The sequence below is a fragment of the Crotalus tigris genome, unplaced genomic scaffold (genome assembly GCF_016545835.1).
Source record: "Crotalus tigris isolate CLP2741 ecotype Arizona unplaced genomic scaffold, ASM1654583v1 scf7180000017741.1442986301:2390832, whole genome shotgun sequence".
Lineage (NCBI taxonomy): Eukaryota > Metazoa > Chordata > Lepidosauria > Squamata > Viperidae > Crotalus > Crotalus tigris.
Genome location: NW_024096608.1, coordinates 324,680 through 343,340, shown reverse-complemented (window position 1 = coordinate 343,340; position 18,661 = coordinate 324,680). Strand labels below are relative to the sequence as shown.

Here is an 18,661-nt window from a genome sequence, read left to right as displayed (position 1 = left end):
AAAATGGTAATCGTATTCTTAATAAGGAATGAACAAATTTTTAAAAAGCAGCCTTGTTCTTCTCTGTGCAAGTAGCACAATGTTCCAATTATATCTTTTAACTTGGAGGAAGAAATTTCTCTTCAGATCTGGCTGCAAATTGGCCCGGCCTTTGAAGGTTGCTGAAACCCATTTGTGTCTTGTGAAGAAGGTACAGGAGGGAGGGGGACATTCCACCTCAGAAGGAAGCAGATAGAAAATAACGGTGCTGAATATAAAAATCTGGCCAGGAGCAGAATTTGGTACCACCTGTTGCCTAACCTGTTTGGGAGTGCGCTTCCCCCCCCCCTGGGCTTTTGAGACAGCTGTTGCCCACCTTTTCTGTCTTTTCCAGTGCACGCTCACTCTTTTCCCTCCCTCCCGTCTGGTCCGCTTGCTTTTCAGCAGTTTCGAGAAGTCAGCCTCCACACTGGAGTGGTTTCCTCCAGCTGGCTTATTTTGATCATGTGGCTGATCTAGATCGTAGTTGCCTCTATGTCTGGCCTTCTTGGGTTTCTGTGCCAATGCTGAGTCATTGGTCCCTCTGTCGGGGACCCAGCTTTTGTGGGTTGCATTCATTTGTTCAATGTGAACCTTGAGGGAAAATATCACTGTACTATGTGATATTGTGCTCTTTTCTTTTAGAAGCATTTGGTGCCCCCTATATGTGACGAGCAAGGAAAAGCATTTATTTCAGAAAGGTAAAAATAAAGTTAGATCTTCCACAAACTGAAGTGTGAATAAATTTGTGCCTCTTTAAATAATAGGTAGTGAGTGCAAGTTAACCTCTGGATTTTTGCAAGTCTTGAACTGGGATATGTGTAGAGTAGGGCCATTGGTTCTTTAGATTGGGAGGCAGCAAAGTGCCTCTCTTCTCTGGATCATGCATCAGGTGGCGGCAATTCCAGGGAAACAGGCAGTTGCTTTAAAGGGTTGCAAGCAATATTCTGCTCTTGGTCCCACATGCTCAGTACATGTGCAAAGGTCCCCTTCCTCAGAAGAGTTGTCACCTGCTCCTTGAGCAGGAACTGCAGGCCCAGGAGGTTGAGTCAGAACTGTTCCTCCCCATGTAGATCCTTCTATTAAGCGCAGGAAATCAGAAGTCCAGGCAGTTCAAGAATTTGAACAACCACTAATGGTCAAAGCAAATTGGTGGCAAATAAGAGCCAATGGAATTCAAGGCGGCTGGACTTAGATCTCTTGTGGGTGCAAAGGGACTAACCCGCTAATGACCCTTGTTTGACCCCTTCTTCCCTCAGGCTCAGCCTGGTCACCACCTACATCTCCCAGCCTCCAATCACTGAATCAGCATGGCAGGAGCATCACCTACTTGGCCAGGGGGAGAATGTCAAAGAGGACAAACGCCCTGACATGCAGGCATGGGGGTGTAGTACCCCTCCCCACACCACCCCATAGGCTGAAACAATTAGCATGTTTTATTACAGTCAGGTAATTAAAGTGCTTATATTGCTTTTTCAGCCCACAGATGAAAGAGTCTGTGAGAGAAACAAATGCAGATCTTCCTGGAAAGCAGAATACTGACATTGTTTTAGCTGCTGACAGTGAAGGAACTAAAAGCCCAGTTCCAGAAAATGGATTTAGTTCAACATCTGAAGCCTGCTCTCGGAGTCCTGCAAGAAGAAGGGCACTGGGGGGCCTTGGAAACCAGCAGGAGGAAAGTGTGCCAATGAGTGGATGTGAAGGAAAACCATCTCCTCTTGAAGAAGACAATCCAGTTTCTGCCCCAGAACCTGAAGCCTGCCCAGGAAAAAGCAAGGCCACCAGCCCTGAGAAGCAGATGGATGAAGACCTTTCCGATGCACAAAAGGAAGGCCCTGTGTTGTCAGCTGCAGCCACTTCAGAACTCCATAGCTGTTCCACAGATAGCAGCATAAAGGGTTCCGCACATCCAGAAAGCCCCAGTCTCATAGCTGCTGAAAGCAAAGCCAGTTTGCCAGTTCCAGAAGGTGCTTGTAGTTCTGAATTGATAGGCAGTCCAAGTAGGGTGGGTCTTGGGGAAGACTGCTGCCCCAGTCAGAGTGACCTTGGCCCTCTAGCTGCTGAGCATGAAGGGAGCACCACTGCTCCAGAAAGCTCCTCTGGGTTGGAACTCACAGCCAATTCAAGCGATTCCACAGTACCAGACGCAGCAAGGGATGCAGACATTCTGAGAAACAAAAGTAATGTTGGACTTTTAGTTTGCAGGCATGAAAGGACAGAAGACGCCTTTGCTTTAGGCGAGTCAGCTCATTCAGATAGCTCTGCAGATCTTACAGGCGAAGGAGATGAGGACAGAATTGAAGATGGGGACAAGACCGTGTCTTTAACTGCACAGTGTGAAGGAACTATTTCTGAATTGGTTGGAAACCAATCCTGCATTGCTGAACTTTGCACCTTTTCAAAAGGCTCTCTGACCGGAATGATGAGGGTTCCTCTTCAAAATCCAGCTGCAGATGAGCACGAAGGAAGTCCCTCTTCCTCAGCTGTGAAAAATGGTACTACTCCAGGATTGCAAGGAAATGTGTTGGAGAGCTCTTGTGAAAAGACAGTTTTTGACAAGCAAGGAGAAGCAGAACCAACCGAGCTTGGAAGCAATAAAAGCAGTGCTTGTTCAGAGTGGACTGGCTCTGATGTCCAGACAAAGGTGGCCAGTTTAGAGGAAGCTCAGCTGGCAGATGTGAACATGGATTGTACTCCTTTGGCATCCAATGATGAAGAGGTCAGCTTTGAACAGTTTTTGCGAAGAAGAGGAGAGCCTGACTCTGCCCATTCCGATGCAAGCGAGCAAGGCAGCATTCATTTGGAGCCACTGACGCCCTCCGAGGTGCTGGAGCACGAGGCCACTGAGATCTTGCAGCAGAAGGGAGGCGTCCCGGCCTCAGCCAAGAAAACCGGGCTCGGCTCTGAGCCAGCTGACCTTCCTTCTGGAGGTGGCAGCCCGAGCCATGAGGACTTGTCCAGTAACCAGGAGGAAGCCAGCAATGAAACCAGTTGAAGGAGGGCTTTGCCTTGACAACACACAGATTGTGAAAGATGAAACAAATGAGGCAGGGATGCCGCTTGCCTGTTGCAAATTAGGTAGGCAGAGAGCCCAGAAGAAGACAATATGTGAAGCCGGAGGATTCAAAGTAAGGGTTCTTACAGAAGCCACTTTTAAAAAAAATAAAATGACTACCAGAAGAACACTCAAAGGGAAACCCTGGGCTGGGGGTTGCATTCCCATCCCATCAATGGCAACAGTTTGTTTGGGTACTTCTGGATCGGTGTGATCTTACAAGAAGCCAAGTTCACCTTAAAACTTTCAATGAAAGTGGATGATTATAAATATACTTGTGAGTTTCCCTGTGTGCAAGCAGAATAAAATTGTACACACCTGTTTGTAGGAAAGGTGGGCCCCAGCTCTTCCTTTGGGGCAGTCACTCTTCTATTCTTTCTGTTAACGGCAGGCCCAGACAATACAAAGTGGCTTGAAAGAAACGGAAAGCTGAAAAGATGTAATCTGTTACCAAAAGGAGGAAGAAGAAATTTGGAAGCATTTAAGTCAGGTACTGAAGGGGGATTTTGTATCTAAATTTATGTCAAACAAATGGAAAGGGTGGGGTGGCATGAAATCCTTTTGATATACCGTAGTTAGTGAAGGAATGTATAACATGATTTAATAGGAGTTTGCTTTTTCAATATTAACACGCTTAATTAAAATTCTCCTCTAAATCTTGTAGAAAGTGATTTTGAACTTGGTTTGTTTTTATGAACTTAAATGTTTTGAATTTCCGTTAAGACACTGATGTACATATTTTGGAGTAAATATTTGCAAGAAAATATTATGGGTTTTGTTCCTTTTCATATGTATGTTTTTGAAACTGGCTGGTGGAATCTCAGGTTCTATGCTTGCTCACCCTTGGGAGGGCTCAAGGCTTTCTCCCCAGAAGGAATGTATTTAGAATCTGTTTAAGATTCGTACCATCACCTTAATTGCAGATACACTCGAACAGTATTGTTTAGCCTCAAAGGCACCACACATTCTGAGGCAAGGCTGTGCAGCTGCTTTCATTCGCCTTTCAATGCCGGAGAGACTCCTTCAGGCACACCAGCCACTGAGTAAATGTGAAGAAGATGCAGGTCTCAAGACTGGTCATCTGTGAAGAGAGAGACAGATTGCTGGGAAGGATCGCAGAGTCTGGTGTGTTTGAGGGGAATTGCACCTGAGAAAACTTTCTGGCACTCTCTCTCTCTGTGTTTGTTCATTGGAAGGATGAAAAAGGCTATCCAGCTTACAAATTATGACTGGCTACAAATTTAAAACCAGTATGACAATAAAACCCCACAACATATACAAAGACAGGCATAGCCACTGTAGGCCACGGATAGAAGGTTACAAAGGAGCCATTTGGCTAGAGCAGGGATAGGCAACCTTGGCTCTTTTATGACTCTTATGATTTTAACTCCCAGAATTCCTGAGCCAGCCATGCTGAAAGAAAAGGGAGGTTTCCAAGCTGAGCTGGAATTCTGGGAGTTCAAGTCCACAAGTCCTAAAAGAGCCAAGGTTGCCTACCCCTGGGCTAGAGCGGAGGGAAACCTGGGAAGGAGGGCGAGTGGGTAGCGAAGAGACAAGCAGCCCCAACCCGTGATGCTCAGTGGGCAGGAGTGGTGAGAAGGGTTGCCGGGAGGCTGAAATCCAAGCGCCCCCTCCCCAGGTCGGGTGAGGTTGGGCTTCTCAAGGGAGATTCGGGGGCCTGAGCTTAGCCTTGCAGGCGGCCCCCCACAACCCGGGTGAGCCTCTTTAAATGCAGGGTTTCTCAGAGCGGAGCCTGCAGCCACTCGGCTGCCTACTTGCCGCTTAAGCTCCCTTCCGGGAAAACGCTCCGGGCCTGGGCAGAATTGCACCCAGGCGCCTCGCCCAGGGCTGGTGGGCAGCCGCCCTTTCCCGGGGATTCCTTCGGAGCGCCTGCGACCACAAAGGCGGCCCGCCGGGGCTCAGGTGGCGGCTGCGCTTCGCTTGAGCGCGGGGAAGCCGAGGGTTCTGGCGGGCTGCGGCTCTCCGCCCAAGCCCGGTTGCCTGGAGACGCGGCGCGCTCCCCTGGTTTCCGCCGGAAGTGCGCCCGTTGCTAGGCAGTGCGGCGCCGGGAGAGCGGACGCTGACCTCTCGCAGTCCCGCGCCCGGCGGCTCTCTGGGCCCGCGGAGGGCGACTTCCCGCGGCCATGGCGCAGAAGCCGAGCCGGCGGCAGCCCACCGCGGCGCAGCTGATGGACCGCAAGCAACACGAGCTCTACTTCCAGCAGATGCGGGAGCGAGAGCACCGCAAGAAGCTGGAGCGCGTTCACCAGCTGGAGGTGATGTGGGAGGCCGAGGACCGCGTACAGCAGAAACGCGTCACGCGGCTGCTGCGGGAGGAGGAGCACGAGCAGCGCCTGGAGGAGGCCGTCCAGCAGGTGGGCGCGGGCGAAGGCCCAGAGGAGGCCGGCTCGGGCCGCCGCGGTTCCGGGCATCTCTTGCCCCTCCGAGAGAGGGAGCGACATCCCAGCCCCCTCCCCCCCCCAAGGAAAAGTCTGTCGGTAGAAATATTAAGGTAATTGTGAATGTCAAAACACTGGCTAGCAAATTACCTGCTATTGCGCTGCACCTTTAATTCAATCAAGTACCAGTAGTTGCATTCTTTGGACGGTTTTGTAAGAATGATTATCAACCATTGTTGTTAATTGCGAAGTCGTGTCCGACCCATCGCGACCCCATGGACAACGTTCCTCCAGGTCTTCCTGTCCTCTGCCATCTTCTGGAGTCCATTTAAATTCACGCCTACTGCTTCAGTGACTCCATCCAGCCATCTCATTCTCTGTCGTCCCCTTCTTCTATTGCCCTCAATCTTTCCCAGCATTAGGCTCTTCTCCAGTGAATCCTTCCTTCTCATTAGGTGGCCAAACTATTTGAGTTTCAACTTCAGGATCTGGCCTTCTAAAGAGCAGTCGGGGTTGATCTCTTCTAGGACTGACCGGTTTGAACGCCTTGCAGTCCAAGGGACTCGCAGGAGTCTTCTCCAGCACCATAGTTCAAAGGCCTCAATTCTTTGGCGCTCAGCCTTTCTTATGGTCCAACTTTCACAGCCATACATTGCAACTGGGAAAACCATGGCTTGGACTATACGCACTTTTGTTGGCAGGGTGATGTCTCTGCTTCAACCATAGCACGTATAATATATCTTGTAGACTTCTTGAGCCATCAAACAATTGCTGAGAAACATACACTGAAATTTATGTGATTCTGTGTTTGTCAGGCAGAAGAGAATAAAAAGCTAAAAGCCCTGGAATTGCAGCAGGAAGAAAAACTGGCAACTGAATTAGCAAGATTAAACCACGACAAACTTAAAGATGAAAAAATGAGGCAACAAATCAAAGAAAATAGGTATTTCTTTTACTGACCATTCCAGGACTGTTCTGATTTCTGACTGTTTGAGGATCATCCTGATGAAGAAGTTGTGGCTGGGGCCCCTTCAGGCATCCTTGGGAATGGAGGGTGAGGCTCAGAGAAAGTCCCTGCGTGTGCAGGTAGTCCTCCACTTGTGACCAGTTGTTTAATGACCATTCAAAGAAACAGTAGACTCTGAAATGGTGCTTTATGGCTTGTAAAGCACTGTTTTGAAATGTCACGTGCACACACATAATCACATCATTGTATTTTGCAGAAAAATGTTGCTGGTTTTTGGCAACAATTGCCCATTTGGGAGTCAACCACCACATGATTCTGACTTATCATCACATGGTCTACTTATAGAAATGTTAGAAAAATTGGGTTCAGTCACATAGGTGCCTCATCTTATGGCCAAAGTTCCAACTCCGACTATGATCATACATCAAGGACTGCCTGTAGTCTCCATTAATCAGCTTCACTCCAACTTCCTACTGTCACCGCATCCAGTGCCTTTCATACAAATTCTTTAGAGGGCTCTTGAATCAAATAATAATTTTCATAAGTTTTTTTGCCTGCTTGTTTCTAGTATTGAACTGCGGGAACTGGAGAGGAAATTGCAATCTGCATATATGAATAAAGAGAGGGCTGTTCAGATTGCTGAGAAAGAAGCTCTGAAATACGAAAAAATGGTAACTAGTTTATGGAATATTTAATTTTTAGACTTGATGAAATAAATGCTGTGAGAACGTTGGAAAACTGCAGAAAATGTAAGTGGAGAAATATTTTGGGCCAATACATAAAGATCATTGATGCAGTTACAGGTTGGTAACTGGGGATATGAATGTAGATGTACTTTTATATGCAGATCATGCTGTGATGTCTGAGAACCTGAATGATTTGTAGCAAATCTTAGATTTTTGTGATGCAGTACAGAGAATGGGTTTGGAAGTTAACTTCTTAGATAAAAATAGATGTATCTGACAAGGAAGATGGAGTGAATGATTGCAAGTTATAAGTAAATAGGAAGAAAACAGAGCAAGTAGATGGATTTGTGCCAACAGAAGGAGGATGCAGAAATCTACCAAGCAATGAAGGAAGAGCAAGGAAGAGCAGCCAAGACAGAGAATGCTGTTGAAACGAGGCGCAATCAGGAGAAGTTGCTCTATCAGCAAGAACTGGAGAAACAGTTGGAGGAAGAAGAAAGGCGGAAGCAAGCTGCTTACAAGGAGTTCCTTAGAGAGAAACTCTTGATTGATGAAATTGTGACGAAGATCTATGAGGAAGATGAAAAGTTAGTTTATATTATGTTAAACATACTTCGCTGAATTACTTGTACTTCCTTCAGGATGACTTGGCCTGACAATTACAGGTAGTCCTTGATTACAATAATTTAATAGCCATTGGAAGTTGTGATTGCACTGAAAAAATGACTGATCCTCAAACTTACGACCATCACAATGTCCCTGCAGTCATGTGATCAAAATTTAGCAACTGGCATGTATTTATAGTTGCAACATCCTGGGATGGGGTCATGCGATTGCCATTTGCAACCTTCTCCGGGGGAGGGAGGAGTTTCAACAAGCAAAGTCTGTGGGGAACCAGATTCACTTAACAACTGTGTGATTTTCTTAATGTCTATGGCAAAAAAAATGTGACTCACTTTAACATCGGCATCACTTGGTGACAAACGTTCCAGGCCCAATTGTCATAAGTCAAGGACTACCTGTAACATGCTGTGGGTTGGCACTGGAATTTTTGGTTTCTGCATCACAGATTCCTTTCATCTTCCTGCTCAGTTCTAAATCTCTCTCTCCCAAATGGATGGCTGGAGATCTCTGCTTAAACCCTCCCAGCCCTGAGGAGCAGCAACAGAGGCTCCTCCGTTGTGCAAAGGAAGCAGTCTTCCAGGCCCTTGGGGGCCGGTGGTGCTTCCATCCACTCCCTCCCTTGCCTGAGGCACTTCAGAAATCAATTACTTCACAGGGGAGAAAGCTTGGACTGTCTTTTAAGGCTGTTGGCTCCTTCCATGGCTGGGTGGGGCCACACTAAATGATTCTCATACTATGACACCAGTCATCTTTAGTTGTGATCCGTTCTTGTGGTCACAAGGAGCAGTGGGACTTCTGGAAGATTGATGTATGGTAATCTGCTGTGTCCATACCAGTGCATGCAACTGGGAAACTTTAGAGTGCCCACGGAAGGGGGTCGGGCAATTCAGAAAGGACCTATAGAGAAGGTTCCAAAGCTCCCTGTATAGGTTGCCAGGCTCCTCCAGATGCATTACTGAAGCTCTGCACTTCTCCCATAGGGCAAGACAAGACAGACTGGAGAAAAAGAGAACCACGCAGAAATTCATTGAAGAATTCCAAAAAGACCAGGCCCTGCGGAGGAGACGACAGCATGAGGAGATGGAAGAGGAAAACCGAAAGATCATGGAATTTGCTAACATGTGGCAGGAGAGAGAAGACAACCGGATGGCAAAGATTCATGAAAATGAGGAGAAGAAAAGGAAGCTCCAGCAAATGGTATTGACATTGCCGTTCTGTCCCCCAGATTTGGTTGGTTGGGAGCTGCCTAAACTTGTCTTTCCTCTTGCTTGTAGCTTGCAGATGTTTTGAAAAAAGAACAGCAGGAGCGAGAAGAACTTGAGCAAATCCGAGCTGAGTTGCACTTTGAAGAACAGGCTGAGACGGAGAGGAAGGAGGAGATGGTAAATGCCTTTGGCTCGAGTCTCAGATTGGCATGGGGAGTCAGGGGAGGCAGAAGGGAAAGGGGGATGCCTGAGTCCTGCTCTTCTGGCTGAGGGAACAAAAGGTAGTTGGAGCTGAGCTTTTGTTCCATGTGCAGGAAGAGTTGGAGAAGAGGATCAGACAGCGCCTAGAGCTCCGGAACTCCTATGAAGAACAGCTGGCTTTAAGGAAGATGCTGCTGCAGGACTTGAAGGAAGAGGAGGAGGCCTTTGCCCAGGCCACATTAGCTAAATTTGCAGAAGATGACCGTATTGAGCAGATGAACGCTCAGAAACGAAGAATGAAGCAACTCGAACATAGGAGAGAAGTGGAGAAGCTGATCCAAGAACGACGCAAACAGGTTATTGCAGACAGGGTAAGCTGGACAAGTTAAAGTGAATTCTAGAACTGAGGAGGCTGGGAAGGCCATTCAGTCCAACCCCCCTTGCAACTGATGAGCATCCACGGGTTGATAGCAATAAGACTTACATACCACTTCATAGTGCTTTCCAACCCTCTCTAAGCAGCTTATAGAGTCAGCCTTTTGCCCCCAACAATCTGGGTTCTCATTTTTACCAACCTCGAAAGGATAGAAGGCTGAGTCAACCTGGAGCCAGTGAGAATTGAACTGTCGAACTGCTGCAGTAGCCTGCAGTACTGCATTCTAACCACTGCGCCAGCAGTGTTAGATCATGCCCAGAACTTCCTTCCTATTGGTACTAGTACTAACTTATACCTGCTGTTCTCCTACCCCTGGGAATATGAAATAAGCTTATTCCCTCTTCTGCATATGAATACTATGATCATATCTCCCCTCAATCATCTTGGTCAGTAAAGCATATCGAGATTCTTTAACCATTCCTCATAACGCTTCCACACCTCTTCTGAACTTGCTCCAATTTATCACGGTTCAGAACTGCTATGGGACTGAAAATGGCGCCTGACCAGGGGACGGTAAGGGGGAGCTCTGGCTTTCTCTGTAATGCATTTGCCTTTCAGCAGCTTTATCACAATTCTGGCTCATATTTAATTTGTACTCAACAAGGACACCCAGATCTATTTCACGTATATTAAAGCCAAGTTAGCTGTCCCACAGCCAGTATCTGTCTCTTTATGTTTTTCTTACCCCAATTCAGACCTTTACATTTCCCTATATGAAATTCTAGCTTACTTAGTTTTGCCACCTTCACAAGTAAACACAAATTTAGCCCTTCGGCTAGTAGTGGCTCCTTTATGCCTCAGCATAAAAGATCAGTATCTCTTGAGCTGAAAGAAAGCAATAATAACAAACCCAGTCTTCTCCAAACTAGCATTTGGAGTAGAACACAAGCATATTTGCACCTGCTGGACACTCCAGGAGACCCTGTTGGGGCATTTGAGTGCAGATTGCAATCTGTATTAAGAACAGCAGCTGATAATTTGTCAGCCAAAGCACGAAACTGCTTTCGAAGTGGAAAAAGTTACATGCTTCAATCTTACTACCATAGGAAAGTGAACTAGAAGAAAGACAAATAGAAGAAAGGAGAAGAGGAATCGTTGCTGATATTATTGAGGAAGAGCGGCAGAAGCTTCTTAAAGAGCATGCAGTTAAATTGCTGGGGTATCTTCCACGGGTAAGTCGAGGCAGTCTAATGACCAAATGGACTTGCTGGGTACTGGGATGGTGTGGACCAGAGTTGTCATAGGCTGGGCATCAGGCCCCAGGAGGAAGAATGTGGTCGAGTTCTTTAGTGCCTTGACCACGGCCCTTTTCCTTTCCTCAAGGGGAGATTATCCTTCCTCCAGATAGGACTGCACATTCTTGTATGGGGAACTAGAAGGCCTAAAGATTTTAAATGTCATGGTGTCACCCAAATCCTGCAGTCCTGCACCCACATTGGGTTCAGCTGCCCTGAAGTGGCTAAACGGTTACAGTATTTTCAGCAATCTTTCAGTGGGTTTCCATGTTAAAGTGCAGTTGCACTGGATCTCTAGAGCAACTTCTGCAGGAGGGCCTGCTGCAGCTGAAGCCAGAAGTAGCTGGACTGCTTTGTAATTGACGGCAGTTGACTTTTGAAAGGTTTGTGATAAGGTGACAGAATCTCTTTTAGTTCTCATTTGTATGAAAAAGTTGTGGATATTTACTGAACAAGGATGAACTATTGTTTTGAAGGGAGGGTTTTACATTTAAAGGAAAAAAAGGCTATTTTGTCTCTATAGTTTTTAAAAAGCTGTGCTATTAAGTAGCGATTTTGAAAATAGCTCTGATGTTCTATTGAACTTTTTTCTTCTGGGGTATTCAGGGAATCCTTAAAGATGAGCAAGACGTCAATATGCTTGGAGAAGAATTCCGGCAAGCTTACCAAAAGAAGCCAGAAGTGGGGCCATCAGAAGTCAACTGAGTTTTCATTGCTTCACCTGAAGAGCCCACCTAGAAGTTACTCCACCCTATGGACTGCAGTCGCTGCTACACAGACTTAAAAAAAAAAAAAAGATGACTTTTATATTGATAAATGACTTCTTTGACTAATGTTCCCAGTTTCTTTGCAATATTCATTTATTTTTATTATTATTTGGTTGACCTTTCTTCAGCTCTGGGCAATGTAACTGCCTCTTCCCCATTCTTCCCCACAACAACCCTGTGAGGAGGGTTGGGCTAAAAGAAACCAAAAGCCCCAAGTCATCCAGTGAACTACCACGGCTGAGAGTAGATCTGAATTCAGATCTCCCCACTGCCATTCCAGCACTTCAGCTCTGTGCTATACTTGTTGTATCTGGATTTAATTTTAGTTGAAAGAACTAGAGTTCTCTTTGCAGATAAATTGATAATTCCAAATATTAGAAGCATTTTTAACAAATTGTAGTATTCTTTGCTTAGTTAGCAATTTAAGGAAAACAAAAAACCATGCCATTAGGGCACTCTTGAATGTTAATAGCTTTTTTTAGTGTTGCAGCTTTCATTACTTTAATTAGCTATTGTTTTTGATACAATGCACTATTTACATTTGTTCTATTAACTGAAAAATGCTCAAGATCACTTATTTCCTGTAGTTTTATTTTGAAGAAAAAATCCTTTGCAAAGCTACTTCCAATAATAAAGGTGAGCATCCAAATTATTTCAATAGCCTAGATGTTTAATGACAGCTATCAATTAAAAAAGTTGGCAAATGGTTAAATTAGCCCTGCTAAGTGATAGAGAATGAGAAAACAGCTATTAGCAAAAACATTTGGTGGGAAGAAGTGAACAGTGTAAAGCATATATTTTTTTCCCCAGAAAAAAGTGGTTCAATTTCACTCTTCTGAAAAAACCCACATCTTCTGTAGAGGGGTGATGCTGTGTATTGAATTAAGGGTTGCCCCACTCCAGAGCCTTCATAAATTCTTCTTCCGTGAATGAAAGCATCTTGGCAGATTCAATGTGCATCTAGGGGGAAAGATTTTTATTCAAGTAAGAAATGCTTCTTCGACCTCTCCGACAGGTTTTACTCATCTTTCACGGCATTATTTCTTGTAATGTAAATCCCTCCCCCCCCCCCAGTATATTTTTGACTGACTGGCAACTCTTGTTGAATGGTCACCCAAAGACAGAAACCATTTTCCACCTCTCAGCAATATCTTGAGAGGGCCCAAACCTGAAAGGCTGCTAACAAGGAACCATCTGAAACTTTGGTATGTCCTTTGGGATCTGAGATGGGAATTAAAACTGATGTTGGGGAGTTTAACATGTTTCATTCCTTCCCCACCCCTCACCTCCCCCCCAAAACCCCAGCCACAGAGATTCCTTATACTTATTGTGGATTTATTCTATGACTCAGTTCATTATTGCTTTTTAATCCAGAGACCGAATTTCAGTCAAAATGAATAATGAATTATGCTACACCCCTAATTTTAATTCAGTTAAAGTTACTAATAGCATAGGATAGCTTGCCTTTTGTCTTTTTAAAATGTCAGTAAGTTTTAATTGCTTCTTGAAACCTGCCACGAGCTCTTCTTTTTGTTTCTCCAGTCTCTTATTTTCAATTTTTAGTTCTTCAAGTTTTTTGTGCTCTTGGTTGACCACATCCTAGTATGAAAGGAAGGATACAGAAACTCGTACATCGTTATGAATATAGCCCTTGGACACGTCTGAAGGAGAGGGCAAATGCCATCCACAAATGACAAGACTCAGCAGTGCTCCTATAGCTTCCTATCAAAACACCCCAGGTGCAGTTCATATACAGCCATGCCTTGAAAGATTTATGATTTTGTCACCAGGAGAAAGACCGCAAAGTATGTGCTTGCAGAATTATTTCATGTTATAATTGGTACTAAATGCATTGCTTGGAACAGACAGGAAAGGGCCATGCAGCAAATTAGAAAGAAAAGAGAGAAACTGTACTCATGAAACTTCCTGGATGACTTTAGCCTTATCCTATTTGATAGCTGACATGAGAAAAAATTGGGACGATATTTCCCGAGCAGTTAGTAGAAAAAGAAATGATGGGTAAGGGGGAGGGGTGCTATCCTAGGTTGAGGGGCTTCCAAATTCACATTTCTTGCTAATCTATACCCCCTACCTTGTTAATTTGCTTCAGTTTATTCAGCTCCATTTTGTATTTTTCTGCTTCCTCAAGAGCTCGGTTCAAGCGAATGTCCGTCGTGCCCTGGGTTGCCACCGCTTGTTTTTGGGCTCGCTTCAGATTTTCCAGTTCCTGTTGAATCAAGTTAAAACATGGCCAACCCTCCCTTGGCTTCAGAGGAGCAGCCCTTTGGTGCAGCAACAGGAAGGAGAGCCTCAACATCCAGCCTTGTCTGCCAGCCAGCCAGCCAGGGACAAAGGTGGTGGTTGCAGTGGCACTTCCCCTGCCTTCTTTCGAGGGATATTTATTTATTTATTTATTTAATTTTATTTATATGCCGCCCAATCCCAAAGGACTCAGGGCGGCGTATAAAATTAAAACAATCATCTAACAATAAAACAATACAATCATAGAGCATGTCCGATCATATCCTGCCCCCCCCCCCGGGGACATCAGCCCCAGGCCTGCCAGAACAGGAGAGTTTTAACGGCTTTCTTAAAGGCCGGCAGGGTGGGAGTAGTTCGAGCCTCGGGGGGAAGTTGATTCCACCAGGTCGGAGCCACCACAGAAAAGGCCCTTCCCCGAGGGCCCGCCAGCCGACATTGTCTGGCCGACGGGACCTGAAGGACGCCCAATCTATGGGACCTCACCGGTCTCTGGGAGCTGTGCGGCAGAATGCGGTCCTGTAAGTAACCTGGCCCTATGCCATGAAGGGCTTTAAAGGTGATAACCAACACCTTGAATTGCGTCCGGAGACCCACAGGAAGCCAGTGCAGCTCGCGGAGGATAGGTGACACGTGGGCGTACCTTGGCGCACCCACAATCGCTCTCGCGGCTGCATTCTGAACCAACTGCAGCCTCCGAACGCTCTTCAAGGGTAGCCCCATGTAGAGCGCATTACAGTAATCCAGTCTTGAGGTGACAAGAGCATGAGTGACCGTGAGTAAAGCCTCCCGGTCCAAATAAGGCCGCAACTGGTGCACCAGGCGAACCTGGACAAAGGTCAGGTTCCTTTAGATAGCTTCCCACAAATGTGGATAAAGCCCTCAATATCACTTTTTTTACAAACAAGGTAGAGGAACATTCCATGGTGAGGATGTTCTACAACTATTTATTTCCATTTTTTCTTACCTGCTTCAGTTCTCGGAAATTCATACCAGATAATTTATGTGTCTTTGGATTAACTTGTGAGCCATTAGAACTTCATCGAATCATGGTTAAACAAATCAAAACTTAGCATGATGTGCAAGTCTAGCTCCTCTGAGCAATTTCACACTTATCCTTCTATGGAAGGCAAGAGATCAAAATGGCTTTGTTACCTTTTCTAGCATGGAGAGTTTCTGCTGCAGACTCTCGCTTTTTCGGTTGGCTTCCTCTGACAGCAATTTGTACTTTTCTACCTGAGACTGGTGTAGGCTGGCTGCGCGTTGCAGCCGGCCACGTTCTTCTTCAACCTCCTTAAGATGGCTGCTGATATTTTCATTCTCCTCATCCTGCAGGCCCAAAATTAAGAGTCACAAGAGAGTTGAAGCTTGTTGGGTTAATGCTTTGTTTCTTCTCTGCAACTCTATCATTCTTTTTCCCCAGAATTCCAACTTTAGATCAAAACTTCAAAAACTTAAGCACATACCCTGTTTGGGTGGTGGTCCTTGGGGCTCAGAGATATTCTCCCTGGAGACACATTTATTGTTTTCCTTGGGAGGCCTCAGTTCCTTTTCTCTTGGGACATCTCCTCCAACTTCCCTACCAGGCCTTCCCTCACTCTCCTATATTTTGTGAGGAAAACCCGGCCTCTCATGAGGAAGAGTTGTGAATGTGAATGTGTAGAGGACTTGGTAAATGTGAAATAGATAACTTTGTGTGGTAGGCCACATAAAGTACAATCCATGGTTTAACACAAGCAAGTAACCATCTGTTCTTACCTTCTTGCTGCATTCTTGCCCAATGGCATCTAGCTCCTCCTGCATCACACGTAGCTTTGCCTTTAAGAACCGGATCTGCCCCTCTGCAAGTTGGCAACAAACTCCATATAACAATCTAGCTTAGGTAGAACCTACAATTTAGCTTTCTAGAGCCCATGTTAAGACAACTCTCTTTAAACCATTCCGAAGAAACACTTGGATTAATATACATGTTTTGAAAAGTGGCAATTTCTAGAAGGCTATTTTCCCCTGCTACAAAAAGAAAGGGAGAATTAGTGAAAAGCAAAATTGCCCAGCAAACAGCCTTACTCACCTGCTCCAAGTTCACTTCCTGTACTGGGGATAAGATTATCTTCCAAATCAGGCAGGTTTCCTTCTTCCAGCTGCCCTTCAATTCTTCCAATTAGTTTTGTCAGGGAGCATCCTGGAGCAGCAACATCAGGATTGCTTGAGTCAACCTGTAATCTTGATTTTATACTGAAAAGTTGAAAGCAACATGAAGAGGAACATGAATGTCTAGGAAACTGGTAAAAATAACACTGCATCCTTGTGGCTATTTGACCCTATACGAATAAAAATTATCTACAGTCATAGAACAGCATCTGTACAAAACAGTACCACAAAATATAGATGCATATTAAAATTGTAACATGGAGCTAATCATCTGTGTGAAAGTGAATTGATCCTCTTTAAATCCAGAATCATCTGATATCTAAGAAGATTGAACAATGTTTTGCAACCTTTTTAGACATTTCTATAAAACTATCTGCCAACAAAAAGAACACATTTTCAAGGCAGCAGTCCAGCAAGTCTGAACAGGTGAGATTCCATGAAGCTCCCTATTCAGGGATAGAGACAATCTAGAAAAGGGTACAGATATCCCTCCAGCATTTAAAGCTCTTCCCTCCCTGTATAAAAGGGGAAATTGCTAAGACTCAGAATAGTGGCGTCAAAGATTGACCCACCTGCCTGGGCACAGATTAGCTGTCTTGTGTCCTTTTCAGACTATTGGAAACAAGTAATTGAATTCATCTACAACCATCATATTATGAAAGCTGCAAGATCCCAAAAGCTGCCAAAGCTGATCTTGTTTTATACTCAGCTCTACATCCTATACCTTAAGAGAGGTCTTTTCCCCTTTCTTCCAGTTAGCAGTCGACCTCGAATTGTAGGCACTGCACCCGCTTTCTTCTTGTGTAGCTGCTAAAGAGAAGTCAGAAAAACTTTTAGGTACTTGGTAGGCATGCAGGTTCTTAATGTTTTCTTTATTTAAAAGTGTCTATTTAAAGCAGCTATTAAAAGCAGGAGTTGGGCTCCTTCACAAGGTGAGGCCCACGCTCAGCCTTAATGAGAGAATGTGCAGTTTGTTGTCTTTGTGTAAGAAACACAGGTGCCTCTAGACTTTCTTTTCTTAGGAGGTGAGGCTGGGCTAGAAACTCTTCAGCTTCCCCCCACAAGAGACCTGCTGACTTACTAGAACAGTGGTTCTCAACATTTTTAATGCGGCGACCCCCAACCGGTCGTAAGTCGAGGACAACTCAACCGTTCGTAAGTCGAGGACTACTCAACTGGTGCAGCACCGTTTGCAGAATGGGACTTTTGGCAGGCTCAGCAGGGCAGAGACAGCCTGGACAATTCCTATTGGCTTTGGGAGTCTATTCTATTGGCTTTCAAAAGCCAATAGAATAAAAGGGAGTAGCACAGCTAAGGAAAAGGGGGAAAAAATGGCGGACTGCATTGTTTGGCGACCCCTGTGAAATGGTCGTTTGACCCCAAATGGGGTCCCGACCCACAGGTTGAGAACCACTGTTCTAGAAAGATGTAAAATGAAAACTATTCTGGTACCTTGTTCTGTGCAAGAGGAACTGGTGGTTCAGGAGAATTTATATCACTGGAAAGAAGCAGCAGAGAGGAGCATGTTGCGATAAGCATAATGTTCAGGTTTCATTCACCCTAATGAAAGAATTGAAGGTGCCCCCCCCCCCGTGCCCCATCTCTTGTCATCTGAATTATGGAGGGGCCCCGACAAACACAGGTCCGAGCAGGGCAGAGACCTCCCCCGTTGCCCTTTGCCTCTGGGGCGGGAAATCGAGGGGCTCGGGCGAGGATAAGCCCGGAGGGGGGGCAGAGAAACGGGGGGGCGACCTTGCGGAAGCCAGGCTTTCAAGAGCCCCCTCCCCACATTCGGGCCCGGGGGCACACCGGGGGTACCTCTCCTTGGCCGCCAACGCCGCCGCCTCCTCCAGCGCGTCCCCGCGGGCCGAGGCGGGCCTGGCCAGGGCTTCTCGTCGGTCCCTCTGCAGAAGGGCGGGGAGACGTCAGAAGCGCCTCTTCGGCCACCAGAGCCCCGGGCCGCTCCCGCCCACGCCGCTCACCATCAGCTGCTCCGCCTGGCTCATCACTGCCGCCGCTTTCGCCTCCAGGGCCGCGTTCAGGCGCCTGCAACGGGCGGGTCGGGGCGGTCAGGGCCGGGAGGGGAGCAGGACGGGCGCCCCATCACCTCCCCGTCCGCGACCTACCTGTACTCCTCCTCACGGGCCAGGAGGGGCGCGGCGCTGCGCGGCCGGGGCGGCTGCTCCCCCGCGGGCTGCCCGTCCGCCGCCATGGCCCAGTGTCGCTAGGCAACCGCGTCGCTCCCGGCCTGCTCGCGCGCGCTTGCCGCCGCGCCCCCTGGGAGTCGCAGTCCTCCGGGTCGCCCCTTCCCGCCCTCGGGCTCCGAGTGGCTCCGTCCGCTGATTCTGCTCGGCCCAGAGTCCCGTTGCCCCTCCAGGTGACCGGCCGGAGAGCTCCGGCTCCGCTGGGAAGGGGGCTGGCGGGGGCCGGTGTTCGTCTCCGCCTCGGCCTGGCGCCGCTCCGAAACCCTCGCCGACGGGACGCCGCTTCCGTTCAGCCCCGTACAGCCGGAGAGGCCGCGCCCCCCCCACATCAGAGCCGGCGCCCGCAGGGCCAGCCTACCGTGGCCCCGCCTCTTGCGCGGAGCGGGCGCGTTCCCGGCGTTTCCCTCGACGGGCCAGCGCGGCCTAGGAGACGGCGGGGGCGCGGGCGCGGCTC

At 47.0% G+C, this 18,661-nt stretch overlaps 3 protein-coding genes across 15 annotated transcripts in view; 2 read left to right on the top strand and 1 right to left on the bottom strand.

Annotated features, from left to right (window-relative positions):
• Positions 1-3,832, top strand: part of ZNF280D (zinc finger protein 280D) — a 16,098-nt gene extending 12,266 nt beyond the window's left edge. For 6 of the 10 annotated variants that reach the window (XM_039339954.1, XM_039339962.1, XM_039339961.1 and 3 more), the window contains 2 exons: positions 664-719; positions 1,498-3,832. In XM_039339954.1, the coding sequence (XP_039195888.1) occupies positions 664-719; positions 1,498-3,013 (1,572 nt within the window). In that variant the 3' untranslated portion in view covers positions 3,014-3,832. The other 4 variants (XR_005556340.1, XM_039339965.1, XM_039339964.1 and 1 more) reach the window with 4 other exon arrangements.
• Positions 3,436-12,242, top strand: MNS1 (meiosis specific nuclear structural 1). 3 transcript variants are annotated; one of them, XM_039339974.1, is made up of 10 exons: positions 3,443-3,563; positions 5,299-5,448; positions 6,288-6,415; positions 7,008-7,110; positions 7,483-7,712; positions 8,730-8,946; positions 9,024-9,131; positions 9,269-9,526; positions 10,638-10,763; positions 11,433-12,242. In XM_039339974.1, exons 2-10 carry the CDS (start codon positions 5,299-5,301, stop codon positions 11,529-11,531), a joined length of 1,419 nt encoding a protein of 472 aa, XP_039195908.1. In that variant the 5' UTR covers positions 3,443-3,563; the 3' UTR covers positions 11,532-12,242. The 3 variants fall into 3 exon arrangements, with proteins under 3 accessions (XP_039195909.1, XP_039195908.1, XP_039195910.1); XM_039339975.1 differs by lacking the exon at positions 5,299-5,448 and having other exon boundaries at positions 3,436-3,563; XM_039339976.1 differs by lacking the exons at positions 3,443-3,563; positions 5,299-5,448 and adding an exon at positions 5,458-5,585.
• TEX9 (testis expressed 9) lies at positions 12,168-18,583 on the bottom strand. Of its 2 annotated transcripts, none has more exons than XM_039339977.1 (11): positions 18,130-18,583; positions 17,986-18,049; positions 17,822-17,907; positions 17,456-17,501; positions 16,728-16,813; positions 15,924-16,087; positions 15,611-15,693; positions 15,008-15,181; positions 13,686-13,820; positions 13,058-13,192; positions 12,168-12,553 (listed from the first exon to the last, which is right to left on the bottom strand). In XM_039339977.1, the coding sequence occupies exons 1-11, from the start codon at positions 18,213-18,215 to the stop codon at positions 12,476-12,478; spliced, it is 1,137 nt and encodes a 378-aa protein (XP_039195911.1). In that variant the 5' UTR covers positions 18,216-18,583; the 3' UTR covers positions 12,168-12,475. The 2 variants fall into 2 exon arrangements, with proteins under 2 accessions (XP_039195911.1, XP_039195912.1); XM_039339978.1 differs by having other exon boundaries at positions 16,728-16,810.
• Between the last annotated feature and the right edge of the window lie 78 nt (positions 18,584-18,661).